Genomic DNA, 18,010 nt, shown 5'->3' with positions numbered 1-18,010 from the left:
GTATCATTTACTTATTATTTAATCAATTATTAGGTTAATTAACATTTTAAAACGTAGGTTAAAATGATTTTGGGGTTGCTGGTGGCGTCACCACCCGAAGATTGTGCTACCTCGGTGTTCTCCTAATACGAAGTATATATTTGCAGCCATTTACGCTAGATGGCGCCACGAGCACAAATCCAAATTCATTTGAGGTATGTATATGTACCAGTTCTTCATTGTTCGCCTCTGTTTGAATCAAAAGTAGTTAAAAGTGTCAGTTAGAAGAACGAGCCGAAGTTTTAGAATAGTTTTATTTGAGCGAACGAGGGATTAATCGTTTGGTAAGAGAGCGTGCATTTATAAAATTTGACGCAGAAGACTTTGATATTATTCAGAATATTTTAAACAATAAGGTACAGTAACAATGCAAGTTCGATAATTTCAGAGACGAGGAGAATTTTATGTTTGAACAAATATTCAGAATTTCTCTTTAGATCAGCAATTATGGCTCACATGGGAGAGTTTAAACTTCCTCCGAACATTCCGACCGAGTATAAGGAAGCAGTCATGGATACTCTATGTAGAATGGAAGATCACGTTGAAGCTACAGGTTCCAGGTATGACACTTACCGTTTCTTTACGTTCATCGTGCTCGTAATTCCACTGTAAGAAGAAAATACTGTTTCATAGATATAAATGGAGTTTAGACGACTTCGAGATTGGTGCACCTCTGGGCAGAGGTAAATTTGGCCGCGTTTATTTGGCTAGAGAAAAAAGCACCAACTTCATGGTCGCATTGAAAACGTTATATAAAATGGAAATAATAAAAGGGCGAGTGGAGAAGCAAGTGATGCGTGAAATTGAAATACAGACACATCTAAGGTATTTTCAATTTTGCCTTTCGTTTAGAGAAACGTTTACACAGCATTTCGTATTTCATAGGCATCCTCATATTCTTCAAATGTTGACGTACTTTCACGATCACAAGCGGATCTATCTCGTATTAGAGTTCGCAGCCAGAGGGGAATTATACAAAGAGTTGAAGCGTCAACCCGGTGGTAGATTCAATGAGCATTTGTACGTAGTATTAAAATCATATTTTCTAATTCGATGGAACTCTCATGTCTCTCATCGACGATCTCTGCGTTTCAGATCTGCTAAATATACGTATCAGGTAGCAGATGCTTTAGAATATTGTCATAAAAATAATGTAATCCATAGGGATATAAAACCAGAAAATCTGTTGCTCACGTACGAGGGTAACGTTAAATTAGCAGACTTCGGATGGTCCGTTCATGCACCATCGTCTAAGTAAGTTCGATTTAGAAATTTCGTCGACTTGATTGAATCTACTTGGAACCATGAACGATTGCAGGAGAAACACGTTATGCGGAACATTAGATTACCTACCTCCGGAAATGGTGACGGGACAAACGTACGATATATACGTCGATCATTGGTGCTTAGGTATTCTTTGTTACGAATTCCTCGTCGGTAATCCACCGTTCCTCAGCGATTCGCAACAAGAAACTTATACAAAAATAAAAGCGTTGAACATACAATGGCCAGAAGTGATCACGCCTGGAGCTAAGGATCTGATATCAAGGGTAATATGATTACCTGAATTCTGCTACAACTTGCATCTTCCATAAATAATTATTTCATATTGATTGCAGTTAATTAAACGGAAAAGCACGGAAAGGATTTCAATGGCTGCTGTAAAGAGACATTTCTGGATACAGGAGCATAAAGATGGACGTTGAAAATAGAAAGTAATTTAAAATATATACACTTCTTTATTATACGATCTTTTTATATCCATAAAAAAATGAATGCGTTGAACATGAAATAATTCTCATGGCCAGTTTAAATTAATCCCAGTAACGTCCAACGCGATTATGTCGACGTCAGCTTTCAGAATGTCGCACAAACTCGGCTTAGTCCGTCCAAAATCTCCGTGCACAAACTCCTTAATATACGTTCCAGCTTGCGTTTTAACGTCTAACACAAAAAATACACTGGTATCCCCATCCGCGATACTCAGCGTTTTTAACTCATCGGGCCTCGTCCAACGAGCTCTCATCTCGTATATCACACGTTCCCTGGGACTCAAAGGCCGCCTGTGCAACACTCTGATCGGTGTCTTTTGAACGATCTTCAGTCTCTTCGTACTATTCAATTCTTCGAGCGACACCGCGTCTCTAGACGTGTCGCGACAAACGCAAAGCGCTCGGTAGAATTTTGTCTTAACGTTCTCACCTTCCTTCAATTTCTTCAAGTCCAACTTGGACAAGACCTTCAAACTCGACGTGATCTGCACCTGTCGCGATGATCGATTGATCTCTACGACCAAGTCCGACAGCGACTTCTCCGTTATTTTGCTGATTCGGGGATTGATCAATTCGACCGCGAACGGACGCCCTGCATATATATTCCTCACGTCCACGTCTTCTCTCCCGGACGACGAGAATTTGATAGCTGTACACAGGATCGAACGTGAAATTGTATTTGAAACGAGACTGTATCGAATACTCGATCGGCTTACATTCAGCTTTAACCGCTTCGGCGATAGGATTGCACAGTATATCTTGGACCGATGTCTGCATCTTCTTCTCACCGTTTATAAACCATGGTGTCTGACTAAGTTCCCTCGATAATTTGTTATACCTACCTAAAATGATCACGCAACACGTAACGATCGATATTAGAATTATGATCTGTAGTTCGGCGTGTTACCTCCTATAAAGATGCTCGAATGTGAATAGATGATATTGTCAACTTTAACATTCTCCACCGTTTCAAACGAGGAACTTGCAAAGCACTCGGAAAACTCGTTGTCAGTCACTTTGGTCATGAGTGCGTCCATACTTTTTCTACTAAATCTATTATCGTTACACTTTCTCTTCCGTTTGTTTCCCACGCCGTTCGTGACTTTGCACACATTCAAGCTGGAACGTAATATATCTCTTGACTTTAAAATCAATTCCACAGATAGGATAAACTTGGAAACTTACAACGCCTCGCAGTCTTTTTCATTGTATCTGTATATTAAAATAATTTCAATGAGAAATGGAGAAGGTGTCGTCGAATCAAACTTCTTTTTAATAGACTTTTCTATTTTCGAAGTTACCATCCATTTCCATATATCTTTAACACTCTGCAACTTGACTTTGAGAGTGACCAGCGTGTCTCGTGAAAGCTCGAGCTGGCTGGCACATCGCATGTGCAAGAAACGTTCTCTCAGATTGATGCACACAGGTATCGTCAATGCACACGTGAACGTTTCACAATCGTAATTCTCTTTCTCTACTTCGTCCCGAATCTGTTCGTACAATACAATCATGTGAAATACATGAGAAACTCTACGTGCTTCGGGGTAGATGGTTCAACATACTCTTTCAACGATCTGTTCTTGCGTTTCATTTTGAAGAACTCCGAGACAAGCCGTACAAGGCGAACAATCCTTTTCGACAGAACCATCTTCTGCAATGTATCCAGCCTATAGAAAAATGACATAATCAAAATGCTAGCTCACGAAATTGTGACAAATCCGTGGCTTACTGATTCTGCAAATTTAACAGGATCCTGATAACAATCAACCGAACGCCAACCGATGAATCGGAAACAGCATCTTAAGCAACAACGTTGTTGCCGTAGAAAATTAAAGATCTGTTTCTCCTCGTCGACGCGTAGACTCATTTTAAACTTAGGGAATCGTTCGGTTTTATGTTACAAACTAAGATACACGCGTCGGCGGTAACCTACACGATGTACTAAAATTTCAAAGAGATCGCTCATTCAAAGTTCGCGTTTCATAAATGAAAGATCTGTTCAATTAATTTCACTCTATTGAAATTAAAAGGATCGAGATATCTACGATTCAAACGCGATACTTTAGGCACAGTTTATCGTGCTTTACAGCTTACAGAACGCGAATACACGATAATACAAACAAGCAGAATTTCACTAACACCATCACGCAGCGTATTCTTTTCTCATTCATGGATGGTCCATGTCCATGTTTAAAGAAGTACGATGGGTGTTCATAATGTCGTTTATTACTAGTGTAAATAGCTGTAAATTTTAAGTCTAATTCTATTACAACTGGTACCTGATTAATTTTTAGATTATTCCGTAACGTAGCGTTTAACACGATGCCTAATTTAAGGAAAAAATCTAACAAAAAAGTAACTTCGGAGAATGGCAATGACAACTTGATCGGAGGTTACCGTTTCCTATTATTATTATATATATTTATCGGCGAAACAAGCTAATTTTTTACCGATTACGGTTTAAATAAACTTGTCGGCGAACTAACTGTTTGTTCTATTTTTCTTGATAGACGTAACCATCGACGACTTTGCGAATTCATCGCGAACACACGCAAGATTGAAAAAGGCAGTGACAAACGCTTCCTCCGAAGGTTTTAAGATTTTAAATTTCTATCAAATTTGCGTTACGCCGTTGCTATTCAATTAAAAGAATTCACTTCTTCTGTACGTTACTGATATTTCTTTCAGTGAAGGAAGTGGTTACTACGGAACAAGCGGATTCGTGGAGTGAAATGGACGAGGATTATCAAAATAATGATACGAACAGATCAAAGAGAGGTACTACAGGTAGTCATGTGCGTTTCGTTCACGAATAATACTGGATTTGATTTTACAGGCGCGTTAACGAACCGGAGAAGAAGTAGAAAGGTTAGTTCCTCCGAAGGAGCTGTAGAAGAAGTGGAAGAAGGTAAAAGCATTAGGAGGTGATAAAATTGGTATCCTTGGCATTTTAGCAAAGACGGGGGATTACACTTTTGTATTGTTCAGGTATAGATTATCCGTTGGACATATGGTTCATTATATCAGAGTACATTTGTCCAGAGGCTGTAGGGAAGTTTGCTCGGATATGTAAAAGCGCTTATCATGTAACGACGACGGCAAAATTTTGGTTCCACTTATACAAATCGTAAGCCTTCTCTTCTGGTTCAATAAGGACGATCAGAAGGATCGTGTTAAATAGAATTTAATTACAGGTACTACAGGTTTGTCCCTAATCTACCGGAACGCCTACAGCCCCAGTGCATGGTTCGCACTTATGGACTTCGTGCCTGCGTCATTAGGACGATGCATTACAGTTATTTTCCTTTGAAGAGAAAGGTCGACGATATGTCTTACTTAAGACATCAAGAACCGCATTCCCTCGTGAAAAGACGATGCTGTCTCATGTGGCACAGAGTATGTGAACCGTCTCGTTGATCGAAAACGTTCCGACGATGAATCGGCAATTTTCTTTCAGAAGGGGAAGATAGGGAAAGATAGATGGTATTTCTACTTCAAGCTGAAAGAGATCCAGAAGAATACGAACAATTCGTTAAAGCAGAGAACGAAAGTGAACAACAAAAAGAAGAACCTCCTCGAAATGTTGGAAGATATAGCCGCGAACCCGGAAGAGGACTGTAAAATACTTATGGTACTTATTCTATCACCGAATACTATCGTTGATAATCGTCGGTTTATAACCGAGCCTGTAAAATGAGTAAAATATCGCGCTGTTTCTAGGTAACTTGCTTAAAATACAGCATGTTACCGCCCGTAATCGGTTTGACTCTGCAATCAGTATCGATGACTTTGATGCCCGGTTTTAAGGATCATCGTTTGCAACTTGGATTTGGAACATCCGATATTCCTAATACGTTAACGAACCAAGTGATACTAAATGAAGTTGTTAACTGCTTAATTCTAGACTGGTGGCATCCTACGTATCCTAATCAGGATACGATACCCACAGTTCAATTACCACAAAGTGATTCTTGGGAACAGAGCTTACAATGAAAAAAAATTCCGTGTACTTTAACGAAACCTAGTGGTTAGATCATAAGTACGAGATTTGTAATATAAATATATGTAAATAATATATTCGACGTCTGTTAAGTAGATGTGATTTGAACGTTTGTTCAGTATGTGATCCAAACGGTTGTCTGATATTTTAGAAATTATTTAAAACGTAGATAAACGGAGAAAGTAACATAACTGTTTTATTGCAGCTGTATGTAAATATGTACATCTTATACGCGTTCAGGCGTGTAACGTGAAACGAGAGGTCTTGTTTTAATTCATTTGGGTATTACCTTTTCACTGCCGCTGCAACAGCGTTCAACAATTCATTGACGTGGAGAACACTGGACGTTGAAATTCCCATCTCCGTAATCTAGAATTCACGATCGAGACGACGTGACATATAGCAATTAGTGAAAGGGGGCGAATCCCGTGGCAATAAGTCTCACCGTGTTAGCATACGCTTGTACATCGACTTGTAACTGAATTCTTATCTTCTCATCGTCGCTGATGCCTTGAACTTCGGACGAAAGAGATCCCGTAGATTTATCGCGTATCTTCTTCAATCTTCTCAAACTCTCCTCAGTCTTTTGCACGGAAGTTAGAACGTCCGTCACGGAAGCTAGATAACTAGAAAATGTAATAAAGTCAAATTAACACGTTGCGGACGAGTAGTTTCGTTTTTGGTATAGAAAACATGATAAATCCATCCGCAGTGTGTTAAAATGAGTACTACAGTAACAATCATTCTTTCTCTGTTCGTTCTTACTGCTCAGTCAACGATGAGAGAGCCAGTTTCAGCCAATCGTCAACATCTTCCGGTATCACTTTCTTGTAATCGGTATGGAAGTTGATCAGAAACGCGAGAGCATTCTTTACGTAAGGACACGGCTTCGTTGGCACGTCCCTCTTTGTTCGTCTAAACAATCTCGGTATGTCACTGACTTGTTTCAAATGCGCCACGCACCGTTTCAACAGTTCGTTCACGATTTCCTCCGTGATCTTCGGCCAAATCGTTTTCAAATTCTTGATCGTTTCGCCGAGCGAATCTATGGGAAGACACGCACGTGACAATGAACATAATATTCGAAGTACAATGTCGGTGTCGCGTACCTTCTAATAGTTTCAACACCGTCGGAGTCTCCAATTTAAGTTTCGATCGAGCTATCTCCAGCAGAGATGGAAGTATGTTCACAAATTTTTCTGCATCTTTGTACAAACAAATTAAAAAGTTAAGCCTCGTGGAGTGCTCTACTTTGCTCAGGTTCCCCATTTCATTCTCTATAGGCCAAACTTCTTCCAGCACCGTTTCACTCCACGTCTGATACCGGGCACATATCTGGAGACTGAACTTCCAGAATCTAAACGAGAAACGCAGCATGTGATCGTTATTACTTACGTCCATTTTACGCTGTCTTACCTGTGAAATAGCTGACACAGATACACACTGTTGTCCCAAATTCTTTGTAGATTTTCCCATACGACGAGTGTAGCGTGAAGAGAAAAATCATTTCGCGTGAGCGATTCCGGAGTGCCTCTCACAGAAGTCGACGATATCGGTTCGCTCAACACCGTTTCGATCCCATTAGCTATCTCTTGAAATCTGATTTGAAAATACACTGGTAAATTCCACTTCTTCAGGAAGTTCTTGTACCGTGAATTTTCTTTCAACGCAGTCAGCGATTCGAGCGTGACACACTCAGCTTCCAGTTTCTCTAAGAACTCCAAGGTCGCTGTGTACCTGGCGTGGAACAATACGGGATCTCCGGGAGCGAAAATACATTTTATATACTGCTCGATTTTCTCCTCCACGTCGACCCAAAAACTGTTGACCAAGAAGTTAAAACCTGTTACAGACGATCTATTTGGGTGTAATGTGATATCCAACAATTGCTTCAGCTCTACGCTTAGAATATTCAACAATCTGTTGTATATATTCTGTAGCCCGTCGGTTTGTAAATTCTCTATGTTAATTACACCACGAATCAATGGGTCAACGATCTCCGTCTTCACTAAATTCTCGGCATCGGTTATCTTGTCAAGAGTAATATAAATTTTTAAACAACGGATTAACAGAGCTGAGTTCTTCTCTTGCACACACGCCAGGAAGAATTCGTTCAGGTGCGTCACGTAAGACTGTTCAAGCTTCTCACCTTCCTGTTGTAATGTACATATATATGTATTTCAACATGCAGGAGAAATTTAACTCCAATTACTTCAGATGTACATACTTTCTGCTTGTCGTAAACAGCGTCCAGTTTGCATCTGGATACGTGAAATTGCAACTGATTAAATTCCGCCGCAGCTTGCTCCAGGATATCTATCTTTGCAGGACTGTCCAGAAACGTTGTCAAAGATAATATTGAGTACAGCTTGTTTAGAGACTTGTAAATGTGTTGCAAACTGAATATGCTTTGCTTATATTCCCTGATCTTCTTGTTCTCATTTACGTTATCAGTAATAGCCATAATTTCATCGTCTAACGTTTGTCTCACTTGCTGTCATAAAGGATATTAACAAAATTATGTGAAGGCTAATCAGTGCTAAATCTACCGTGAGCCAGTCACTGGTCAGCAGGTTTAGCGTTAATAGGCAATAACATATTCTTTAGTCCAACTTACCATCACTTCTTCTCTTAACTGTCCTAGAGGGGTTTGTAAATCATTGATCGCTTTATCTAAGCCGATCAGGTTACTCGATAGGTTTACAAAATCTGTGTAATCTCTGTTAATCAAATCGATCATAGCAGACCTGAGTAGTTTCAAGTATATCCCGAGATCATCTCGCATCGTTTCCAATTTCGTACTCTTCCTATGCTCTTGAAGGAAAGTGTCCACATTGAAATTTTGCTGGAGAATCACAAAGAATCAGATTAGAGACCTAAAACACGATTTTTTGGAGAATAACGACTTACTTGAATAAAATCGAGCTCCGAGAAGCATAGATCTCTCGGAGCTTTGGGTAAATTAATATGTTCCTTCGACATGATGTCAGATCGTTTTTGTATCAAACGATGACTCAATGAATTTGTTCCAAGTTTATTTAGCCTCTGAGGCTCGACAGCTTTCTTGACACATTACGAGTGAGGAAATGGTTTAAGAGAACGTGAACAACGTGAACGTGAATCCAACATCCAACGTACACAATACATAAGGGTGTGGAACAAATCCAAATCGGCAACAAACGAGTACTGCATGAAGTGCAGCGCGATGCGCACGAAGAGGGAGTTCGATACAAAAATGAGAATTAGGTATCGCGTCGGACTTCACGTGGAACCGCGGTCACGCGTTTGTGTTAGTACCAATCAAGATAACCTAGTGTACAGGTACAGAGTCAGAGAGCGCTAAACGAATGGACGGATAAGCGACTGATATTCGTGATCGAGCGAGTAAATATCTACGTTTTTATTCATGTGAAATCGGTGTCGCGAAACAAAGGTTCGGCGACAAGGAACTTGTACGGTTTCGTGTTCGTGGAGGATATTTGAATAGGAGGAAAGATACTAGAGTATTTTCATAGGCGGAGTAGTTGCGAAGCCATCACCAAGGAACCTAACAAGTTTTGCTACTTTTAGTGGAATTTATTTTCAAAATGGCAGCCACGAGAAGATTGCAAAAGGTAAATCAAATGTTTCTGTCAGTAAGCATGATCTTCGCCTGGAACATTGTATGTAAAACACGTTCCAAGCAGGGACCCGAAATCGTGACACGATCATCGTCGTGTGGGTGTTCAACAGAATTCATTTTCATAACTGATACTCATAAGTGACATCCTGCTTTTCCATGATGATGCACAACATTTTTACTCATGCTGCGTAATTCGTCGACGATCGCGTATTAAATTCTTTCGAATGTATTTCATTGTTCATTGCTCCATGTGAAATATGTGTTGAAGCATGACATTGGTAACCGCGGGTTCTTACGGTGGCTGTCTGATTTCTTTTCCAGGAACTTGGGGATTTAAGAGCTTCGGCAATGAAAAACTTTACAAATATTCAAGTGGACGAATCGAACATTCTCACTTGGCAAGGCCTTATATTGCCGGTATGTTTTCGCGTGTCATTCTATTTCCGAGATATAATCTAATCTAACCCAGCCTAATCCGATTTGCAAAGACTACTATAGTTAGATTTATGCAATCCCGCGATACAATTTGATTTCGTATAAATTGAAACTTGGATCGATGAAACCATCGATCGTTTACGATCGCAACTCTCAATTACGTTCTCCGTTAGTTTCTCCTGTTCGGAGGTGCTCGTCATGCGTTACCTGTCTGATTTTAGGATAATCCACCGTATAACAAAGGAGCGTTTCGTATCGAAATCAATTTTCCTGCCGAATATCCTTTTAAGCCTCCAAAGATAAACTTTAAAACAAAAATATATCATCCGAACGTGGATGAGAAGGGACAAGTATGCTTACCAATCATAACTGCTGAAAACTGGAAGCCAGCTACAAAGACAGACCAAGGTAAACTTCTCTATCGTTGTTCCTCGTGGTTGATTCAACGTAACAGATTTTACGAGACGGTGCACTGTATTGTTTCCAGTCGTACAAGCTTTAATAGCGTTAGTAAATGATCCAGAACCAGAGCATCCGTTAAGGGCGGACCTCGCCGAGGAGTTTTTAAAGGATAGAAAAAAGTTTTTAAAGAACGCCGAGGAGTTTACGAAAAAATACGCGGAAAAGAGGCGTGAGTCGTCGTCCTCTAACGAATAACCACAGGTGACCAGTTCTACTCACCACGATGCCTGCCGCTCGTCAGCTAATTTAATTCAAGCCAACATAGACACTATCTGTTACATGAAAAACAAGTTGAATTGAGATGCATGTGTACAGTATTGGTTAACTACCGACAATGATATTACTATGTGCAAATTGTAATGTTTATAAAAGTGAATTAACAAATTTTTCAGAGCAAAAAAATATAATAAACTAACTGTATGATATTGTATACAATTTGTATTTTGAAGTCGTTGTAAACGGACGCAAGCACATACGATCTGTACGATTCTAAAAAGAAGCATGAAAAAAATATATCATCTGCTCGTTTTTCTGTTGAAAGCAAGACAAGCGCAGTTTGTTGTAAAACAGGTATATAAACATTACACAATAATGCATTTACTTTCAGTGTTGACGATACAGATATTGATTACGAACGTATTAAATCGTTTAAGTTGTGGATAAATTCTGGCTCTTGGCGATCGAATTCAGTAGCATCATACGATAACTGTGAATGTACATAAAATTTATGTAATTATTAAACTGATCACACTACCGATATTGTAATACTAATTTCATTGAGAGCGACTGCTGTCTTCGAGAACATAATTCCATCTTCTAACGCGAAATATCGATTTCTAATTCTATATTTCCCACGTGTTTTATGTGTGTCTTTTATATATAATGTTATTTCATTATCTAGTAAGAAATTCAATTTACGTCTTCATTAATTGTAAGACACTACAGAATATATATACATACATACATATATATATATATATATATATAAATTCTGGAGTAGCAACGATAGCGCTTGAAAGAAATTTAAATAAACCTTGCTTGAGGGTGAAAACGATCGTTAGAAAATGGAATAAGACACAAAGAGGGTCGATCGTGATTAATGTGCTGAATTCTAAGAACTGGTTGGTTTCACAGGATTTTACTTTTTATTCAGTTTGCGTAAGAAAGGGTAAAATCTTTTGTTTAAATATTAAACCTCTATATTAATAAATAAAGATATAAACGAAAATAAAAATGTTGTCCAAGACATTTATATAGACACATTTTGAGACTTGCTCTGTCTATCGCGACTCAAGCCCGTAATAATATGGATTTTCAATGATAATTTCTTTTTGTTTTCTCTCTGCGTCATCATGCTCATCATCCTTTCTTATATAAGCTCATACGCGCACTCTTTACTTATTAATCATCATTATCAATATTCTTTTTTAATTCCACCAATAAACTCCGCATCTGTTACAGATTCGTACAGGTTCCAGTTTTGGTATACTACAATAAATATTCTGCAATTTAACGAAGAACCGGATTAATTGTTGTGAAATAATTGATGAGCTAGGTGGAAGAGGTAGAACTTGTAAGGCGTCTACGGAAGCTCTGTCGCTCGTACTTTTTTATTTGCCCTCGACGAGGAAGGTACAGATTATTCAGAAGCTTGAAAGAGAGAGAGAGAGAGAGATCGAAAGAAAGAAGGGAAGTACGCGTTTATCAAGTATTTGTTTCGTGGGACATTGAAAATGTTCAAAATAAAATATAATTATATACTAGAAACGAGGCAAACTTATATTCTTACACATACATTCACACTGCTTATGTACACGTGTAATCGAGATTGAGAGCCATATGTGAGATGTAAATAAAATCATCGTATAACACTAATGGTTTAATGAGATTCATGGTACATCCATGTAAATTGTTTATGACCATCATAGATATAATCACAGGTTTATAAGTGTAAAAAAATTTCCTTAATAGTAATGCGCCTACAGCTTTTCGATATTCTGCGATTATAATTTATTTTCCGTTTACTACTAATAAACGCATATTTAATTAAACGCTATGTTTAATTTAAATTACAGCTCCTCGCTACTGTAACAAGTATGTTCATATATTTACCTAAATCAACCAGACACGACTGAAATATATAATAGTAATCGAAGTAAACTCAGGAGAGAGACAGAGAGAGAGAGAGAGAGAGATAGAGAGATTATTAACAACATTATCAGAACGTATTTATAAAACTTTTATCCTATGCTCGTTCTCTGCTTCAACCTTTTCCACCACACTAGTCAATTATATCAACCACATCTAACTACTCTCTTTAAATCTCGAGGCAATCAACATCAAATAATCGAATTTCATTTTATAAAGTCACTGACGAAGCTCCATTAAAGATTTTCGACCGTCGCGAGCCGCAGTACAGTTAATTAGTCCTCAGATTGGTCGCGGGACACATCCTGGGTGCACCGATTCTCTACTCAGAAACTATTCGAATCCGAAAGTGCGAAACGATTTTACCACGGATCAATGGAATGTTGGATCAGTGCAATCTGTTCCGTGTTCTCATACGGCTCAACGGCCGTTGATGTGGAATGCCTCGTACGCGCGTATCACTGTTACGTTCACGAGAGAACACCAAAAAACGATAACAATCTTGATCGGCGAATAAAATGAAGAGAAACTGACAATGACGGTCGACGAGAATATCAGGTTATCGATGAGAGACAGATTTTAGATATATTTGACGGAGTAGGTATTATTACAAATTACTTACATGTTTTGTACAGATCCGTTTTATTTCGAGCATTAAGCAACGTACGTATACACCTTTCTGGAATCGAAACAAACGAGATTCACGTTAACAGTGAAGATTCTACGGAGAACGGATAGATACGAGGTAAACGATCGTGCATACCTATCTTCCGGCGTGCGTGCCAAGTATTCACGTTCGATCAAACCTTCGATACGCTTCTTAATTATTACGGGCGACGGCAAAAATCGACCTTTCAATTGCTCTGTTACTTCCGCTACGAGTATATTATGCTGAAAGGAATGCAACACGAACGTGAGGACAATATTCAATGCGTTTGTTCAGTCGGTGAGACGGCAAACGGATACGTACTGCCATGCGCTTTCTGTCTTTCATGATACGGACGATAGCTGCCTCTATTTCGTGTTTTCTATCTTCGTCTACCTTGTTGCGAGTCTCTCTTCTTTCGGGTTCCGACTCGCCTTTCGCCGCTACCGTTTGAATCTTCACTCTGAAAGGGAATCACAGTTTTTCGTACGAACTAGGATTTGACAGAGATCCAACCGAATCTTACCTGTGCAACTTGCTAGTGAAAGTGTCGTTGACACAGAAATAATGCGACGGTTCGATTTCCTTCGTACGAGGATGCTTCAACAACACTCTCTGCGTGGCTTTGCCCATCGCGAGAGATTGCAATGCTCTAACCAAGTCTCTCTCTGGAATATCGGTTTCACCTTGAATTTCCTACGCAACGTTTCATACATTGTACAGAATAATCGTGTGACACCGGGACGGCGATCGTGTACAGAATCGAGAAATAAGAACTACCATTTAAACTGACCTCGTACGTCAATTTCTCTCTTTTATTGAAGAGCATTAAAACGCACATTTGATAAGTGGAAACTTGGATAATATGTTTCCTCGTGTTACCGCAACCGCTGCTACGTTGGCTCAGGAGACTGCCGTTCGTGCTGCTGCTCCCGTTTCCGATCGAACTCGAGGACAGCGGCGTGTCCAGGCCGCCGCAGCTGCTCTCCTCCCTTCGTGGCCCGTAGAACACGGCATTTAAATCCGCGGAACCTGAACGGATCGCGTTTAAATAAAGAACGGTAAACGAACGACATCGATGCTGGATCACTCACCTAATTGAGGCTGTAACGTTAATTGTCGACCGCTGTGTTTCGCGAGATAGAAACGTCGGAAGGCATCGAAAGCATCGCGTGGTGCCGCTGGCATGCTGCACTTCGGCGTTGCAGACTGCGTTGGCCAGAAGCCGGTCGTCAAAACCCTCACGCTTATATCGACGCCGTGTAAATTTGTCTAGAAGAAGAACGAATGACAAGAGTGTACACACTCTGCCGGTAGTAACAGCAAGTGACGCATAATTTACTTACGTTAGACGTAAGGACGTGATCTTTGAATTCATCCATAATTGTATTACTAACTGTTATGTCTTTGAACATCCCTTCCAACTTCGATGTGAACTGGCATCCACATTCAGTCTAAAATGGATTGTCGATCGAGTCGATTAGCGAGCGCGAGAACGATCAGGAAGCCGAGGAAAGCAAATGATTTTACCTTAAGTTTGGATATCATGTTCTTCTCACTATCGTCGGACACGGATTTATTCAAGAGAAGACGTTTGGCTAAGTGCTGCTTATAGTACCGTTCGAAAACGTCCTTCTCTTGAAGAAATCTGAATAAAACCATGGTTTTATCCAAGATACCTTCGATCTCCTGCTCTGTCATCTGAAACGCATCACGATCGAACGATTGACGTGTGTTCTACGTTCATGTAAAACCGAGAATCCTTCATAGAACTCACCCCTTTGACACCTTTCTTCAGTTTGTCGTCGATGAAGAGCGAGAGGTATTCCGGGCTCTTCGTGTTTAAATTTAGGAAGTACTCGAAGTCGGAGGCTATCATTTGCTTGTAGTTCTTATCATTGTTAAACGAATAGTGAAGGAAGTGATCGAAACGGTCTTTCAGATCCAACAAGTTCTGAATGAAGAGTACGGCGTTCGTCGTCGACTCGTGTTCCTCTTGAACCATGGCACGGCCTTGTTCGCGGAGAAATTGCGAGACGCAATCGCACACGGTACGCAAACCATCCGACACTCTTGAGAACAATTTGTACATGCAATTGAGATCTTCGGTTTTCTGATTCTTGAGCATGTGTATTACACCGCTGTTCTCCATCTACTCATACAAAAGTCGTGTGATTACAAATGCGAGTCATTCACGTTGCAAAAATACTGAGTGCAACGTCAGCTCGTACCTCGACGATGGTTTTCATATGGATTTTAATTAATTCTTCTTCTACGACCTCTACTATCCGCGGCTCGGTGGATTCGTCTAAATAGTGTTTCGCCCTCTCCGACTCCTCGCAGATTCTAGCCTCGACTTTCTTTATATATACCGACGCACTATTTTCAGCTAAGAATTTCTGAGATTCCATCTGAACAGAAAAGAACGATGGTCAGTGAGATTGGAATGATTGACGACGTAAGAGGAAGGAAGCAACGTTCTCTCACTCTATAGAATTCAGCGCTTTGTTGTAAAAAAGGCCTTTCGAAGTCTTCCTCGTAAACTTGGCGATTGTTAATACCAAGTAACATTAACATTTGGCAGGCATTTTTAATCGCTATACGATCTACTACTTCTCCTCTCCTCTCCCTCGCTACCATACCTAATAATGTTTCTCGCAAATGATCTCGAACGCAACCGTATCTAACCACCTTGAAGGAAAGCACGTACAGATAAATGTCGAGTTCTCGAGTTTATCGGTCTTAAATTCCGTCAGATTACCTGATCTCTAAATATGATAAGTCCCAAATTGTACACGTTGTCTACGTCGTTCTGTTGCACGTACACTCTGTCCATGTACATCAGAATATCTCTGATCATCACCATGGACGTCTGATGATCGTTCCAAGCTTGATTCAACGTTTGAAGGAAATTGTTATGGAGCGATCTCAGCACGTCTTCTCTGACTTTATTCTCCAGATGATGGGTAACGACTTCTTTTAAACCTGTGTACAAACGTTCCCCATACTTGTGAAGGACCATCGTGTAAGCGTTCCGGTAAAGTTCTTCGAAACTCAGCCCGGAATTATTCTTCTTCTGGATTTCTTGAATCGCATTTTTCAGCAACGCCCAAATGCTCTCTACATACTTTTCATCCATAGTAGTCTAGAACGTACAAAGGCGGGACAAGAGAATGAAAGGTGGCAATAGTAATTTAATTAGAACGAATTTAAAATAATAATAGTTCGGAATCGTGAATTGAACAGGCAATTGGAAATAAGGAAGGGAGGATAAATTGGTTTTATTAATAAAAATCATTAGGAAATCCCTTGGTCAATCTAACTGTGCATCTTGCGACGAGGAGTCTGAGAAATACAAGTATACAATATTCAGATTCAGTACATATTACAGCTTTCATTGATGAATCGAGTCGAAAGATATCAGGAATAATTGGATTATAGTTCTTTTTATTTATGTCATTATGGAAACTGCAGGCATATTTGTTTTTGTAACAGAATATAATGATGCTTTGAATAAAATTGTCGAAAGATCAACACAAGTGTCTGTCAGAATAAACAGTGGTTACGGTATGCTCATATTATATTACATACTATGCATCGTAATATAAAACGTTCTCTCACGAGTGATTAAAATCTTGCCAGCTTGACGCATATGTTAAAAACGAACAGGTTATAAAAATCTACATGTGTACATGTAGATTTCAACTGAAATCGGATGCCTGGAAAATGAGAGAGTCGAGTCAGGATAAAAATTGCGGAGGATGTATGAATATCAAAACGAGAGGACGAAGCGAGTGGAGGTGTAAATATTGGTTTTAAAGGGTCGCAAGAACAATAAAGGCTAAATGGGAGGGGGGGTATAAAAAGAAGGGTGATACTCACCGGGAAAGCACGTATACGCATTTTGCTCTCTTTCTTGACCATTCCACTGCCCTTCATCATGATCGAATTTGTTGGTTGGACGAGGATTCGCTTTAAAAATGCTCTCTGGCCGATGCTACGATAACGTTACACCGTGTATACATTGACACCAGTTAAACGCAAGGAGCATTCACTCGCGTACGATTTGGAATCAGCCACGGTGGTTCGGCTGTCGCGTGTATACACGATCACTCATCCACCATTCACCGTGTTTAACAAAAATTCTGTCGTTATCGTGGACATTTAGTAAAATAAAGGAAACAAATACGCGATGTGTCCTAGAAGAGGAGAGAACGAGGGAAAGAGAGAGAGAGAGAGACCACCCAGGAGAAAGAGAGAAGGAATGGGGCCGTGACAGGGAGAGAGGGCAGAGAGCGACGTCTCTTTTTTACCTGACAAACAAAAATGGGGGATAACGCCGCTTAAGGGTTGAAAAGTGAAAGGGAAAAGTAGTCGCGAGAGTAGGAAAACTCGGTGAGAATGGCCGAACAAAGGCGAAGCGAAGGAGCGAGAAAAAAAGGAAGAAAAGAAAGTATCACGCACGCCTGTCAACGCTGTCGAAATGAATCTGTCGGGGATCGCGGGTGTTGCACACAAATTTCTTTTGCCCTCGAACACGTTAACGTGACCGTCGATACGTTTCCAGCGTCTCTCGAGACATAGTGAATTTAGATCGTGAAAACTCAAGTTTTCATCCTACGATCCGATGTTAGGTGCACAATATATCATTCACAACGATACGCTCCATGCACATGAATCCACGGATACTGTCGTCGATATAGATTCGCCCGTTACGAATTACATTGTTCCGTGGCGTTGGGCAAAAGGAACTATATCCTCCTGTTCTATTTCCCGTACGCCCGTATCACTCTGGCTTCGAATTTCACACTTATCAATTTAAAACCGATATTTTCGATCAAATCTGTTTAATAAAGTTTGGGAAGTTGCTCACGATTCGTCGC

The 18,010-nt window shown here is 40.0% G+C and overlaps 6 protein-coding genes across 11 annotated transcripts; 3 read left to right on the top strand and 3 right to left on the bottom strand.

Annotated features, from left to right (window-relative positions):
• Positions 1–56: 56 nt before the first annotated feature.
• Positions 57–1,784, top strand: aurB (aurora kinase B). 3 transcript variants are annotated; one of them, XM_018034998.2, is made up of 7 exons: positions 57–323; positions 428–599; positions 673–864; positions 925–1,059; positions 1,135–1,293; positions 1,358–1,589; positions 1,659–1,784. In XM_018034998.2, exons 2-7 carry the CDS (start codon positions 487–489, stop codon positions 1,743–1,745), a joined length of 918 nt encoding a protein of 305 aa, XP_017890487.1. In that variant the 5' UTR covers positions 57–323; positions 428–486; the 3' UTR covers positions 1,746–1,784. The 3 variants fall into 3 exon arrangements, with proteins under 3 accessions (XP_017890487.1, XP_017890486.1, XP_017890485.1); XM_018034997.2 differs by having other exon boundaries at positions 58–395; positions 477–599; XM_018034996.2 differs by having other exon boundaries at positions 58–395; positions 464–599.
• Positions 1,766–3,943, bottom strand: Pus10 (Pseudouridine synthase 10). The gene is made up of 6 exons (XM_018034986.2): positions 3,544–3,943; positions 3,377–3,481; positions 2,997–3,304; positions 2,719–2,930; positions 2,528–2,653; positions 1,766–2,460 (listed from the first exon to the last, which is right to left on the bottom strand). Exons 1-6 carry the CDS (start codon positions 3,679–3,681, stop codon positions 1,838–1,840), a joined length of 1,512 nt encoding a protein of 503 aa, XP_017890475.1. The 5' UTR covers positions 3,682–3,943; the 3' UTR covers positions 1,766–1,837.
• Positions 3,944–3,985: 42 nt separating this feature from the next.
• Positions 3,986–6,074, top strand: fsd (transmembrane protein fates-shifted). 2 transcript variants are annotated; one of them, XM_018034992.2, is made up of 8 exons: positions 3,986–4,048; positions 4,325–4,405; positions 4,503–4,592; positions 4,651–4,722; positions 4,803–4,941; positions 5,009–5,210; positions 5,272–5,445; positions 5,535–6,074. In XM_018034992.2, the coding sequence occupies exons 3-8, from the start codon at positions 4,547–4,549 to the stop codon at positions 5,805–5,807; spliced, it is 906 nt and encodes a 301-aa protein (XP_017890481.1). In that variant the 5' UTR covers positions 3,986–4,048; positions 4,325–4,405; positions 4,503–4,546; the 3' UTR covers positions 5,808–6,074. The 2 variants fall into 2 exon arrangements, with proteins under 2 accessions (XP_017890481.1, XP_017890479.1); XM_018034990.2 differs by having other exon boundaries at positions 4,005–4,206.
• On the bottom strand, positions 5,985–9,069 carry Cog2 (conserved oligomeric Golgi complex subunit 2). The gene is made up of 8 exons (XM_018034985.2): positions 8,725–9,069; positions 8,432–8,659; positions 8,042–8,308; positions 7,231–7,967; positions 6,924–7,171; positions 6,580–6,859; positions 6,260–6,440; positions 5,985–6,183 (listed from the first exon to the last, which is right to left on the bottom strand). Exons 1-8 carry the CDS (start codon positions 8,794–8,796, stop codon positions 6,100–6,102), a joined length of 2,097 nt encoding a protein of 698 aa, XP_017890474.1. The 5' UTR covers positions 8,797–9,069; the 3' UTR covers positions 5,985–6,099.
• Positions 9,070–9,133: 64 nt separating this feature from the next.
• Positions 9,134–12,208, top strand: Ubc10 (ubiquitin conjugating enzyme 10). Of its 2 annotated transcripts, XM_018035003.2 has the most exons (5): positions 9,134–9,428; positions 9,758–9,853; positions 10,093–10,279; positions 10,359–10,534; positions 11,795–12,208. In XM_018035003.2, exons 1-4 carry the CDS (start codon positions 9,402–9,404, stop codon positions 10,526–10,528), a joined length of 480 nt encoding a protein of 159 aa, XP_017890492.1. In that variant the 5' UTR covers positions 9,134–9,401; the 3' UTR covers positions 10,529–10,534; positions 11,795–12,208. The 2 variants fall into 2 exon arrangements, with proteins under 2 accessions (XP_017890492.1, XP_017890490.1); XM_018035001.2 differs by lacking the exon at positions 11,795–12,208 and having other exon boundaries at positions 9,136–9,428; positions 10,359–11,090.
• On the bottom strand, positions 10,754–17,069 carry Cul3 (cullin 3). 2 transcript variants are annotated; one of them, XM_018034982.2, is made up of 14 exons: positions 17,010–17,069; positions 15,889–16,272; positions 15,615–15,818; positions 15,359–15,538; positions 14,905–15,279; positions 14,658–14,828; positions 14,474–14,581; positions 14,222–14,399; positions 13,921–14,159; positions 13,654–13,823; positions 13,452–13,590; positions 13,245–13,372; positions 13,104–13,160; positions 10,754–11,039 (listed from the first exon to the last, which is right to left on the bottom strand). In XM_018034982.2, exons 1-13 carry the CDS (start codon positions 17,067–17,069, stop codon positions 13,136–13,138), a joined length of 2,361 nt encoding a protein of 786 aa, XP_017890471.1. In that variant the 3' UTR covers positions 10,754–11,039; positions 13,104–13,135. The 2 variants fall into 2 exon arrangements, with proteins under 2 accessions (XP_017890471.1, XP_017890470.1); XM_018034981.2 differs by lacking the exon at positions 10,754–11,039 and adding an exon at positions 11,562–11,835.
• Between the last annotated feature and the right edge of the window lie 941 nt (positions 17,070–18,010).

The sequence above is a fragment of the Ceratina calcarata genome, unplaced genomic scaffold (assembly GCF_001652005.2).
Source record: "Ceratina calcarata isolate Rehan_Ccalc_2016 unplaced genomic scaffold, ASM165200v1 scaffold86.2, whole genome shotgun sequence".
Taxonomy (NCBI): domain Eukaryota; kingdom Metazoa; phylum Arthropoda; class Insecta; order Hymenoptera; family Apidae; genus Ceratina; species Ceratina calcarata.
The sequence above is the reverse complement of the archived record's forward strand: the minus strand, read 5'-3'. Positions and strand labels throughout refer to the sequence as shown.

Coding starts and splice junctions, on each gene's coding strand:
- fsd (XM_018034990.2), top strand. CDS start 4,137: ATGCCTAATTTAAGGAAAAAATCTAACAAAAAAGTAACTTCGGAGAAT. Junction 4,406..4,502: donor GACAAACGCTTCCTCCGAAG/GTTTTAAGATTT, acceptor TATTTCTTTCAG/TGAAGGAAGTGGTTACTACG. Junction 5,446..5,534: donor AGGACTGTAAAATACTTATG/GTACTTATTCTA, acceptor CGCTGTTTCTAG/GTAACTTGCTTAAAATACAG.
- Cul3 (XM_018034982.2), bottom strand. CDS start 17,069: ATGATGAAGGGCAGTGGAATGGTCAAGAAAGAGAGCAAAATGCGTATA. Junction 16,273..17,009: donor TGCGTATACGTGCTTTCCCG/GTGAGTATCACC, acceptor TGTACGTTCTAG/ACTACTATGGATGAAAAGTA. Junction 14,582..14,657: donor ACATGATATCCAAACTTAAG/GTAAAATCATTT, acceptor AATCCATTTTAG/ACTGAATGTGGATGCCAGTT.
- Cog2 (XM_018034985.2), bottom strand. CDS start 8,796: ATGTCGAAGGAACATATTAATTTACCCAAAGCTCCGAGAGATCTATGC. Junction 8,660..8,724: donor CGGAGCTCGATTTTATTCAA/GTAAGTCGTTAT, acceptor GTGATTCTCCAG/CAAAATTTCAATGTGGACAC. Junction 6,441..6,579: donor CTCTCATCGTTGACTGAGCA/GTAAGAACGAAC, acceptor TACATTTTCTAG/TTATCTAGCTTCCGTGACGG.
- Ubc10 (XM_018035003.2), top strand. CDS start 9,402: ATGGCAGCCACGAGAAGATTGCAAAAG. Junction 9,854..10,092: donor GGCAAGGCCTTATATTGCCG/GTATGTTTTCGC, acceptor GTCTGATTTTAG/GATAATCCACCGTATAACAA. Junction 10,280..10,358: donor AGCTACAAAGACAGACCAAG/GTAAACTTCTCT, acceptor TATTGTTTCCAG/TCGTACAAGCTTTAATAGCG.
- aurB (XM_018034998.2), top strand. CDS start 487: ATGGCTCACATGGGAGAGTTTAAACTTCCTCCGAACATTCCGACCGAG. Junction 1,060..1,134: donor GGTAGATTCAATGAGCATTT/GTACGTAGTATT, acceptor TCTGCGTTTCAG/ATCTGCTAAATATACGTATC. Junction 1,294..1,357: donor GTTCATGCACCATCGTCTAA/GTAAGTTCGATT, acceptor GAACGATTGCAG/GAGAAACACGTTATGCGGAA.
- Pus10 (XM_018034986.2), bottom strand. CDS start 3,681: ATGAGTCTACGCGTCGACGAGGAGAAACAGATCTTTAATTTTCTACGG. Junction 3,482..3,543: donor CTGTTAAATTTGCAGAATCA/GTAAGCCACGGA, acceptor ATTTTTCTATAG/GCTGGATACATTGCAGAAGA. Junction 2,654..2,718: donor TTCGAGCATCTTTATAGGAG/GTAACACGCCGA, acceptor TGATCATTTTAG/GTAGGTATAACAAATTATCG.